This window comes from Poecilia reticulata, chromosome 1, assembly GCF_904066995.2.
Source record: "Poecilia reticulata chromosome 1, P_reticulata-male-v2, whole genome shotgun sequence".
Classification (NCBI taxonomy): domain Eukaryota; kingdom Metazoa; phylum Chordata; class Actinopteri; order Cyprinodontiformes; family Poeciliidae; genus Poecilia; species Poecilia reticulata.
Window position 1 is genome coordinate 4,299,793 of NC_088830.1, and position 12,684 is coordinate 4,312,476.

General features: G+C 40.5%; 1 protein-coding gene across 3 annotated transcripts in view; it reads right to left on the reverse strand.

Annotated features, from left to right (window-relative positions):
* Positions 1-6,385, reverse strand: part of tll1 (tolloid-like 1) — a 58,129-nt gene extending 51,744 nt beyond the window's left edge. Inside the window, exons 1-2 of one of the 3 annotated variants that reach the window (XM_008403067.3) lie at positions 6,055-6,385; positions 2,669-3,084 (exon numbers count right to left, since the gene is read on the reverse strand). In XM_008403067.3, coding sequence (XP_008401289.2) covers positions 2,669-2,849 — 181 coding nt within the window. In that variant the 5' untranslated portion in view covers positions 2,850-3,084; positions 6,055-6,385. Of the gene's footprint in view, positions 1-2,668; positions 3,976-6,054 lie in introns of those variants that run through there. The other 2 variants (XM_081613361.1, XM_008403001.3) reach the window with 2 other exon arrangements.
* Between the last annotated feature and the right edge of the window lie 6,299 nt (positions 6,386-12,684).

The window sequence follows — 12,684 nt, forward strand, 5'->3', positions numbered from 1 at the left end:
GTTGATGACACAAGACAAAGTGTGTCATAGAAATAAACTTTGCTTTAGGTAATTTATTACCTACAGCCAATAAATTATTGTGAATAATTTAATGAAACAGTTTGATGTTAATATCAAAGGCAAACATGGAATTTTTAGCTCCAGGAAATCGGATAGTCGTTCGACTATTTTCAGTTTTCTGCAGTGAATCTAGACGCAGTGAGTTTAATAAATTCTTTATGTCATGTACATTTTCTGCAAATAAACACATTGGTCACTTGCTTTTCACTCGGTTATTTTAACCTACAGAACTTGCTCAAGCAGTCAAACCCATGTGGACCTGCTGGGCTTCCATCCAGACACACTCACACAACACAAAGTGTTTGTTTTTAGTGCAGCGTAAAGCCACAGAGCGGCGAGAAGCAATCACTTCTACACAGATCTGTGCAATTTACACATCAAAACACACACAGGGTTGTGAGCTCTGTATATTTGGTATGAGGGGAATGCATGGGGATCAGCTCACAGATGGTCAGCACTCTGGGTGGAGTTCATGTTTGTGTCATCACAGAAAACATGACCAAACCACTAATAAATCACACAAAAACATAAATCTGGACTTCAGACAACAATCGCTGTTTATCATCTGCTGTTATTTCATAACAGATGATAAACGTTCACCTTTTCACAAGAACCCTTTCAAGATTTAGATTTAATCATTAGCCTAATTATTGTTATTAAAGGAGCCGTAATATGTTTTCTAGGCACAAAGTGCCATTTTATACCACAATCAAGTAACTACGTCATCTTCAGCTGTTTAAAAAAATGACTTTAAAGAATTTTTACTTTGAAATATAACGCTTTAAAATTAGGTTTCTGTCTCTTTTAAAACTCCTGCTCTATCTAAAACTTTGCCTCCAGGAAGTCATCACATGGTTCCTTTATTAACCCTTTAACAATGTTTTTACCAGCATTGCACAGGGTAGCAGCTCCTATAACGAGCACAACAGATGCAGTTCCTCCAGGTGTTTGCTAATTGCTGCTGGCTAGTCTGAAGGAGCTGAGTGGAGGAGTCAGGGGGGAGGGCTGCTATATGAGGTGGAAACTAGGAAACTTGGAAGCTGCAACTTTGTCCTAGAAGGCAGAGTTAGGCTTACCCAGGAGTTTTACACATCTCAATCTCATGAGAGATTAGAGGATTTATCAAACATCCATGAAAGAATCAAAGCAACACTTCAGGTGTGTTTTTGATGAGGGAATAACATCATCACATGATGTAAAGCTCATAAAAGTCAATTTTACATAACACTGTCCCTTTAACAAGTTAATCATCCTTTTCTATTTTTTTCTTGATGATTTCTTATGATAAAATTTACTTTATTACCATACAATTTGACAGAGAAAATAAATTTTTATTTGTTTTTACGTGTTGTAAAATGGTGTAGCATAAGCATCTCCACTTAGATACGTCGATCCGATTTTAATATCCACATCAGTGCAGATATTGAACATAATTTTAGATGAGGTATTGGTGACAGTGTGCCTGATCCATAAGGCTATAACTAGTCAGTCTAATTCTGTGCTTTGTGCTCTGAGTGACATCATGCTTTATTATTTATTTGAAATTACATTTAGAATCCCTAATTGCACTTTCTGAGTGCAATTTGAAAGATGGTTTATTTTTTACAGGTTTGACCAACATAGCCAACCTATTGTTATTGTCATTTTAAGTTTATTTATTACTTATTTTACGTTGGCTGTTCTACTCCTAATTGAACTGACTTAACAAATTACAGTTGTGTTGTTTCTACAGGTCTGACCACGCTTGTGGAGCTATTGGTGAATTTAAGTGTGTACTGGTGCAGAGCTTTCAAAAAATTGTTAAGTACATGTCTGTGTAAAAAAAACAAACGTTTTAAGTCAATTCAGCACAGTTTTTTTGTGTATTTTCTGTAATGGATCTGTATCAGCAATACTAATCTTCAGAAATCTGTATCGGTATCGGAAGTGAAATAGTGGATCGGTAAAACATCGTGGAAACTTTAAAATTCGCCTTGTAACAGCGCAGCTCTGCTTAAACAGGTAGCAAGGTTTCACTGAAAATGAACTGAACCTGGTGACGGCTTAATTATTTTATGGTCACATAAACCTCTTCCATGGCGGCTTTCCATCAAACATGCTTTACTCAAAGTTGCTCCAAGTCTGCCGCTAAATTATTTTTCGCATAATTTGTTCAAGAGCTAAAGTGAGGAAGACAGCAGCGCCTGATGCTACACTGGATTTCCAGCTGTTTCTCATCTGCACACACGCTGAAACCGCTCTGGAGCCGCTTTTCCCGACCACGTCTCAGAACTCAGCATGACTTTGGCTTCTGATCTGATCTGAGAGCGGCGCGCGGGTCACAAGCATCGCGCCTCGAGGCTGATCCGCGGCGGGGCCCCGCAGCGGGATCTGCTGGCTGCGGGTCTCATCCCGCCACGAAAAACTGCCTGAAAAGGATCATCTGGGCACGAGCGCACAGACGCACGCGGACTGTCATTGCTCATGCACACATACACGTGCCTGATAGGAGCCAGATGTGTGAGAGGATCACTGTGCCCACACGCAGAGGATAATTATTCATGTCATCACTGAAACGTTAAAAAAAAAAAAAAAAAAAAACTGAATCAAAGTTGGAAATTTGACTCACCAGCTTTGCACGGGTCCTTGTAGTCGATGCTCTCCACTTTTTCCTCTTCATAATAATCAAATCCGGGCTCCTCGTAGTCGAAACAGTTAGAAATAGAAAGTTTCCCCCAGAAAGTCAAGCCCGCAAGCATCAGCGTGATCCAGTGCATCTTAGCGGCCAGTGCCAAGGGCACTCGGTCCATCTGCGGACTGAAGGGAACAAAAAAAATGAAAGAATTTTTTTTTTTTTTTTTTTAAAGGCCTCTCTGTTCGTCTCTGCTGCTTGGAGATGGACGGCGGGACTTTAAAGGGTCATGGTGATGGTCGCGTGGCGAGGAGTTACTGCGCCTCGCGCGTCTTCATGGCTAACCGGAGCATCCGTGAGTCGCTCAGCGCCGAGGAGCTCCGCGGTCCTCCGTCGGGGCTTCGCAGGTGAGACTGGAGCGGGAGAAAGAAAAGAGAACGGCGGTGAGGTGGTGAGGACGAGGCGGCCTCTGAGCGTAAAAACGCGCCGCGGTGTCTCTCTGCTGCGCGGACACAGGACTGGACGCATCCGCGTCGCATAATTCCCAGCCTGCTCAGCACTGATGTCGCTCCGTCTCTGGAGTTCAGCCTCTGCTGTCTCTCTCAGGCTGTCAGCGCACCGCCCTCACACACACACACACACACACACACACACACACACACACACACACACACACACACACACACACACACACACACACACACACGCACGCACGCACGCACGCACACACACGCATACACACATACCGCCACCACTGCATACCTGCACACTTTCAAAACTTTCTTTTCTCTTTTTTTGTTCTCATTAAGAGTTTCTGCGGCTGAATTCAACCAACAAAGGAAAAAAAAGAGGGAGAAAAAAGCAGGCGCTCTTTCCTCTCTGATCTCAGCGCATCTGCAGGAGAATAAGCGCGCTCTGGTTACTACAGGGTATTGGACCCAGACCGGCAAATTAAAGACTGCTTGCGTGAATTAAAAACCGGTAGCGGTAAAAGTAACAGGACCTCAGCAAATTTGCCTGCGGGTTTTCTGGTTATTTAGAGGAAACTGCCAAGTAGGTGACAGCAAAACCATAAATGCTCAGAGATGCATATAGGAAATGTAGCTACGGCGTGAGAAGTCAGTCTTTTATTCTCTCCTTTTCTCCTCATTGTCATGGAAGAAACACAAAAACCCAAGTATTCAACGCGTAGAGGGAGGACAGCTGAAAATGACAGTAAAGGGATCAACATCCCCACATTTTGAATTTTGTCATCTTAATGAAAAACCAGACGACACCTTCCAAGAAGAATGGCCTAAGTCATTTTTTGTCAAAAGTGTTTGTTTTTTCTTCTTTTTCTTTTTCTTCTTCTTCTTCTTTTTTTTTTTTTTTTGCAATAATCTTCCCTTTTTGACGAAAGATAATTTAGGCAGAAAAAAATCTGTTTTGGTTTAAAAACAAACAAAGGGTTCAGCCATTACTTTAGGACGGTGACAATATGTTTTTTATATGAATCTTGATTTCTGATTTTGGAAACTCGGATTGGTGTTTGACTGCTCAAATATATCAGTTGATAAAATGGTACATTTTTCCTCTGTTATTAAATGAATTGGACCTGTTTGTATTTACTTTGATTCAAATTTTTTGGAACTTAATGAAAATCTGATTTAAAAAAAACCCATTAGAGACCTTTTGATTGTAAATGACGAAGATGTTTTTATTCTTTCGTTTCCTGCTGAATTCAAAACAGTTCTGTCAGCCAAAGAAAATGCGGCATATTTGTTTCACTTTTATGAGTTAAAAGTCCTTGAAAATAGAAACAAATGGAAATCTGTCCAAACATCGGACCTGAAAGGAAACATGAACATTTGTATTAACCAGGAAAAACCTGACTGGTGCATCTCTTATTCACTTTATTTTTGATGTGTTTTATAGCAAGCGATACAAAAAGACAGGTGAGTGACATTTAAAATGCATAGAACATAAGCATTTTTACCATTTATTGTTTAATTTCTATCATTTCAGGACTGCAGCAGAAATGTGGCGTTATGCAGAGCTTCGTTTCTCTGAGAAACATGAAAGAAAACAGAGGACAGCATTCAGTCTGAAGGAGCTGAGTGCTGAAGTCTTCATCAGGATAACAAAGTACAACCACACGACTGTATCGACATAAAAAAAAATCTATGTGACATTAGAAAAAAAGTATCTTCTTTCCAAGCATCAAAAACATAAACATGGAGTTAGCAAGATGTTCATAACATTAAGAGCTTTAACCACAAATATGAACTTAGACTAGATGAGACTGAAATGGATGTTTTCATCAATCAGTCCAGGTTTGGCATTAAAAGATGTGGATAAATTCTGATGCTGCCTGTTAAACCCGGTGGAGGATGTGTGGTGCTGTGGGCCGCCTTCGCCTGAAGAGGGGTCTGCAACCAGCAGCAACCAGAGCCGCACGTGGACGCTCCAAAGGAGATCTTGATAACTTTGGCCAAAAATGAAAAAAAGAAAAATAATAATAACCAAATAATTTATTTAAATACAGTTACAGCACTAAGTGCCAGGTTTAACTTAGTTTCTAAATCTATTCCTCCTCGTCTTTATGTTGGCTCTTTGGATGGTAAAGCCTGCAGAACCTCTGCTAGATGAAACCAGGGTCGCAACTACATATTATTCAGGTGGATGCGAAAACATAAATCGGCGCCCCACCCCGGAAGGAAGGTAAGTCAGGGTCAGGGTGAAGGAGCGTAGAAAACATACGCTCGCTCTTTGACGCCCCCTCTGGTGCAGCGCCCCAATGCGTTGCATGCGCTGCATACCCACTTTTTGCGCCGCTGGATGAAACCATGGACTCTCTGGGACAGCAGCAGATTCTGAGTAAAACTGTTGTGACCTCTGACAGAAAAAAAAACGGATCTTCTCACCGAGACTTTGAGGAGAGTCATGAGAAGAGGAATGGTTAATTGGACATAAATGTAGCTTTTCTTCTTCTCTGTGTCCATCTGGTTGCACTACAAACTATTATTTCTTACCTTGGAGTCTAAGCTGCTGTTCTACCAGGTGAATCTGAAGGCTTTGTACACATTTGTTGTTGTTTTTTCTCGGGGTTCCAATAAATCTGTCAGCTTTACACTAAAACACTTGAGTCAGTTCGGTTTAACTTGCATCCTCCTCTGTTTGCATGAATGCGTGAACATTAACGCTGTTGAAAAGCTCATTTCATTACAATTTTATGCTAAAAAAGAAAAATGTCCCAATCTTTCCACTGCAGCTCTCACACACACAAACACACACAGGAGCAGTACTAGCAGCAGTTGTTGACGGACAATCGCTGCAGCCTGTGAACACCTTGTCGAGGTAAATCCTCCGCAAACGAGCTCACCCTGCGCGGCTCTGCAGCTTACCTGCTGCTGCCTTCACCTGTCCGGGGGCGCGTCGCCTTCCCGCGGAGCTTGCATTGCATTTCCCTGAGGACGGGGGGGGCGGGGGGCGGTCGGGTGGGGCGGGGGGTTGGAAGGGTCACTCGGTACCCACGGTTCCGACCGTGTCCGCTTCCCCCGTGTATCACCGGGGAGATTACCGGAGCGCTGTCTCTGTCCCTCCTGACTTAATCCTGCCCTCTGGGAGAGGTGACGTCACGCCATCAATCCATCCGCAAGCTGTCCACGTCCCCGCAGGCATGGACGCAAATCCCCTGGAGGCAGCGCGCACACACACACACACACACACACACACACACACACACACACACACACACACACACACACCGAGACACGCACACACACACACACAAAAATGCGGAGGTAATTTGCTGCGGGTCAACACACTTCTGATCTTTGTCCCCAAAATAAACCTCGACGAGTCTCTGAAGGAACCAGGACCAGGACCAGGACCAGGACCAGGCAGCAGGATGGAGCAGCTTCCTGATGCTAACCGGGTTTAATCTCTGAGAGAGAGGACAGAGGACGGGAGGGAGGGGAGAGTTTATTCAACTACTGAAAGACTTTTTTAGCTGTGGCATTCTTTTTTTGTAACTTCAGAAAGGCAAAACTAATTCTGGTGTCGGCCGTCACCAGCAGGGGGTGCTAAAGTACCAGTGCTGAGGTCAGCAAAAAAGATCAGCTCTGCAGCGCCTTACAAAAGTGTTCACTCCCCTTGGATTTATTTATTTATTTATTTATTTATTTATTTATTTATTTATTTATTTATTTATTTATTTATTTTTATTTCACAGTTTGCCCCGTTTCTACCTTCTCTGTTGTTTGGGATTCTTTGTCATTCACAAACACTGAATAGTGCATGTTGGTGTTATGGAAGAAGTATGATGCGTGATGTTCTAAATCTGAAAAAAAAATAAATAAATAAATTTAATCTCAGAATTTTGATTTTAATCTCAAAATTTTGTCTTTAATCCCTCAGGATTTTGACTTTAATCTTCTGAGATCAAAAGTCAGAATTCCAAGAGAAAATGTCATTAATTCTGTGAAAAAAGTCAGATATTTTTTCCCACTAATCTTCTTCTGTATTCAGGAGTAAAAATCTGGACCAGATTTATTCACCATGTTTAGCCAAACAAACAAAGAATTTGACTTTGGTTCCACTTTCTTCTCAATAAAGACATTTTAAATAAGAGTAAGAAGAAAAGTTAGAAAATAATTCAAGCCACATCTTTGGGGTTTTGCCTCAAGCAGTTCTGCACATTTCACTCATTTCCTATTTAAAACTCAAGCTCATTCAGACTGAACAGAGTCACTTTGGACTGACATTTTGTTTTGCCACATATTCTTAATTGGACTGTAGTTAGGACTTTGACATTTATACAGAAACCAAACAGTTTGTCGAGTCCATTTTTGTTTACAATTTATTTACTTTTTGCATAAATGAAACTTAGAAAACATACATTCCAATAAACGTTGAACACTTCTCATCCACAATCAACATTTGGGCTGTAAAATGAAATTCAGCAAAAAAAATGTTTTAATAAAAATAAACACAAAGAGCAGTGTAATGAAGAGTTCTTCATTAATGGGACTATTTTTACTTCAACACTTTATTAAAACTATAACTTGTACTTTATTTGGCACTGTACTGTTTTAAGCATCCAAGGAATATTTATTGAATGTTTTAATAATTAGCATGTAGCGTTTTGATGCAGGTTCTGCACAGCTGCTCCTCAGCGAGGTAGAGGAGAGGATAATTGTTTTTGTTTATTTATTTTTGTGGAATCTGTTAAGTGTGGATGCAAAATTGAAGTGGAGGTGCTAAGAATGACTCGCCCGTCGGTGTTTGGACAAATACTTCCCCGGGGGTCCAGATGCCATTTATGTGTTCTGGGGGAGGCCATGGAGAAGTGGGGGGAGGTTTACTGTGGTGTTTCATAAAGGCGCTTCTGCTGTAAGGATAAGACATAAAATATGTATAAAAAGTAAATAGGATGTATTCAGTAAATGTCTTTGTGAATTGGTGAAGTTCCCTGTGAATTGAAGGGAACTTCACCAGTTCTCTGGTGAATTTGATGTTTAGTTCAGCTGAGACTATTTAAAGCTGTGGTTGTATGTTTGGTTTGCTCTAGTGATGAATAAACCTTTACTGCCTCGACATTCATCTGCACCACAAAGGACCACCTTGTTACAGGTAAACACATGCATAAATATACAGATAAATAAAATACAGTTTCAATCATTCAACTCCAAAGCCTAGATAAAGTATCACTATTAGAAATGCTAGTATTTTCCAAAAGATTGCATAAATGTGTTGTATATTAAAGGTTCTGCTTTTCCCTCTGACCATTAATGTTCATTTCTCCAAAGCAAAGCAAGAAGCCATTTCCTCAGTGGTCCTGTTTACAGATTCTCCAGGCTGAGCCGTGGAAAACCCAACTCTCCATAAAGCTCTCTAACTAACTACTCAGGTCCTTCCAGAACAGCAGTCGTTTCCTCCAACAGGGACTGCTTGTGTGTTTTTTTTTTTTTTAGATGTGCATTTATGATCACTTTTTTTTTCTTCTCCAGGCTAATTGCCTATTAAGCCTGTGAAAGGCCTCGAGTGGCATTCTACCTCCACTTCCCTTTAGTTCCATGTGGGCAACATCTACACAATCTATTCAGCAAAATGCTTCCTTTCTTAAAAAGGATCCAGCAGCGGGAGTGAAGTGCTGTGTGCAGGTATTTCTGTCCCCATTTAGAGCCGTTATTGATTGGCAAGTCTCTGAAAGTCGGTGAAAGTACCTCGCCAGCATTCTGACCCTGCACACCGAACCTGAAGCTGCGTTCGCTTCCACACAGACACACAACGGTAAAAGAGAAACGCTCAAACTGAACAACAGTCCCTCGAGGCTCTGCCAAGTGCTGCGCTCTGCAGTCGCTGTTATTACGATTAGCTCTTTTTTTTCTTCTTCTGAAAACAATAAATCTATAGAGAGCTGCCTTGGATTCCACAAGGGTTACACTGTACGTCTACCTAAAAAGGATATGATTTATACCAAACAAAAGCACTTAAGTAACGAAAACGGGTAATTTAAAGTTTATTTATAACATATCTTACTGCTGGCTGGAGACTAAAAGGGGCAGCATGTGTTTTCCAAGCACAGTGGCATCTTATATTTGGCAATACAGTAACTATGTTACCATCAGTTGGTAAAAAAATACTATCTATGTAAATATGACTTAACAGAAATTTTACTTTGTAATTTAACACCTTGAAATTGGGTCTTTGTCTCTTTAAAAAGACAGAGACTCTGCTTTTTTTCTGAAACTCCACATGGAGGATATCATCTCTCCTCTATTAGCACTTTAACATTTGTCCAGCACTTCACTGAGAAGCAGCTCCTATAATGAGCTCAGCAGATACTCAGGTCTATCAGGTCTTTGCTAATTGCTGCTGACTAGTCTGAAGGAGCCAAGAGGAAGAGTCACAGGGTAGGTCTCTATGAGGAGGAAGCTAAGAAGCTTGGAAGCTACATCTATAGCTTCGTCCTCGAAGATGGAGCTAAGTAAAGCCAGGTGTCTGTACACAAATAGACCAGTCAGTGCATCTTAGCTTGTTCTCCCTGTCCATGGGCAGCACCTCTTATTGATAAGGTATTCCAAAATGTGCTCATGTGCTCATGCTGTCAGATTTGACATTGACATTAGCTTTGTTTCCATTACAAATGTGTGCAAAACATTGTCTACTTTCTGCTGAAGTCTAAATAGCACAATTTCACCATTGCAGTGTTTACATTAATTAAGAAATGCAATTAAAATCACAGATAAATATATTTGTTCATGATAAGTCTATTAAAAATCATGCAGCTACATCATCATCCAACTACTTCCTGTCATCTTCTTCTTCATGGTTTTCTCCAGTGGCAACTTTTCACTGTGACTTGTGATGCAACTTTTGCGATATAAACCAATTTTGACACGGCAAATAAAAACAATCCACACCTCATCTCAGCACCAAAACATTTTATCCAAAAACATGATTTTTCAAAATTAGTGTTTTGTCCATTAAGCAAAGTGAATTTCAAAATGTCAAATTGCACAGTCAGTGGAAACACAGCTGATGTCACGACATAGTGACACTTTTAACAAATATGTAAAAACATATTTTTGTAAAAGCTACACCCTGCAGCTTTAAGTACAAGGTAAAAGTGACAATGTCATTATTTTGCTGAGTTTGTTCCAGAACACTTAGATTTATCATGTTTTGTCTGTTATGAGGCTGGAAGGAGAAGTGCAGCAAAGGTAAGAAAACAACATGTTTTCTCCCAGGCCTGCTGACTGTGATAGTGTCTTAAGTGTTTCATGAACTTCCCCTATAGGGAGCAAATATTTGGCCCGAGACATTCATCACCTTTTCTTTTTTTGTTGAAATGCCACAGGAAGACAGTGTGCTGACTCAACAACATAGTAAAACTGTGAATAATACTTGGATATTGTTCAGTAAGCCCCAAAAATGTCTTTGAAGTATAATATCCTCATCCCTTCTGCTGCTGAAATCTCGTTTCGCCTTTAGTGGCGTCTTGGGGAGTCTTGGAAGTTTTGGAGCTCCGAAGACCAACTCACTTCCACAGGAGGATGTGGCGGGGAAACTTCGGATTCCAAGTTTTCAGGTTCAGACTGTGATGAGATGGTCGTTAACCCGCTCCGCGTACGAGACCCACATATGAGCCGTGGGTAAACAGAAAGAGCGGAGGGAAGACAAGGAACGGAGAGGAAATCCTCTGTTTGAATGCCAAGCTGTGAGTGCCATTCTTTCCCTTCTGTTATTATTTCCTACTTTGTGCAACACAATTCTGCACTTTCATCTCTCCACCTCTGGTTTTTGTGAGTTTCATGGCAGGTCTCTGTGAACCATTGAGTGCGCATGTGCCAGTTTTGTGACCTAAGTGAAAAGATTCTTGTTGTGTCTCTGAAAGATTAAAGAATGATTCTGTAATTGAGGCAATAAAAGGGAGAAGAAGGGAACAATATGTGATTCTGATGGAAAATGAAAATGACTAAAGGCAAACAATTTCCAAGAAAAACTAAAATGGATGCCCTAATCCACAGGGCATCCTCTTTAAATCCAAGCATTATGTACGTACCTTGTGTGTAAATGAAATTCCAAAGGTTTTTTGAAATACTTAGTTTATTACAATTTCATGCAAGACGCAAATGACAGTTTTACCCCAAACTCTTATAGATGTCATGATTGGTGGTTTGGTGAGGTGAGGGAAGACGCAGGCAGACCCAGGATGAAGAGGTTTTAATAATGAAATCCACGGAACAGAACAACAGGGAGCAAGACGTTATGACCAAGAGGCAAAGACAACAGGTGGGACTAAATACACTGAGAGGGGAATCAAAGAAACGAGACACAGCTGGGAACAATCAACAGGGAAGACAGAGACTCACAGGGGAGCAGACAAATAAACACAGAAAAACCTCAAAATAAATACAAAGAAAAGACAGATCACCACAATAGATGTCGCTTATAATTCTGCACATCAGCTCTGCTTACATCTGATTGTACAGATGTAAACATGATGGGCAGCTTTTATCTTTGACTTGGATTGACAGCAATCAATGCAGAGAAACAGCATTGATTGACAGCGCTAAGCCCCTCCTCCTGGCTCTGATTGGTTGTTTTTTTATTTATATTTTTGACATTTAATTTAAACCTATCAGATAATCATTAATAGTGTTTCTGATAATTTGGTCTGTGCCCTCTATGATTTTATGAGCTTCTGTCACCAAAGAACATTTTTTCTTGGAAAAATAAATAAATAAATAAATATATATATATATATATATATATATATATATATATATATATATATATATATATATATTTCGAGAATCAATTTATGTTTGGGCATGATTGAAGTAACCTCAGGTTTTCTGATAACCTGAAAAAATTATTAAAAAATGTTTTTGTGTTTGTTTGTTTTTTTACTTTTGCAATAGCAGGATAACTGGATAAAAGACGTCTAGAGAGAAGTGAGGCTACAACATTTGCATAAAGTGGAAGCCATAAAATGAGTGCAAACAGAGCAATGACCATTGGAGCAACTGAATAGTCGGGTTCACACCGTCCTGCTGTGTAGAAGCTGAAGTGTGTGCCGAGCTTTCCTTCGTCAACACAGCAGTTCTCCCTGAACTGCAATGTGTGTGTGCATGAGTCTGTGTGTCTGTTTTTAATTTAATAACAGCATAAATCTGTTTACAGTCACATTGTATGGCTTAAAACAGGTAAAGTTTCAGAGCGGAGTCATGCCTTAGAAGGTCAGCATGAGGTCATCGGGGTTAAACTTCGTCCCCATAAATTCAGATTAGAGAAAATGTAATATCCTCTGAAATGACAGGAACTCAGCAGAGTCTCCACTGGCCTCTGCTCCCTGCAGATATGTTTCCTTTCAGAGAAGCAGCAGAAATATGCTGCATGGACCTTACACACTGTGTGTGTGTGTGTGTGTGGGGGGGGGAGTTGGGGGAGGTGCGTGCGTGTCCTTGTATTTAATGTATTTTAAGGTCCATTTTGTCAACAAACACTATGTTGTGAGCAAGAAG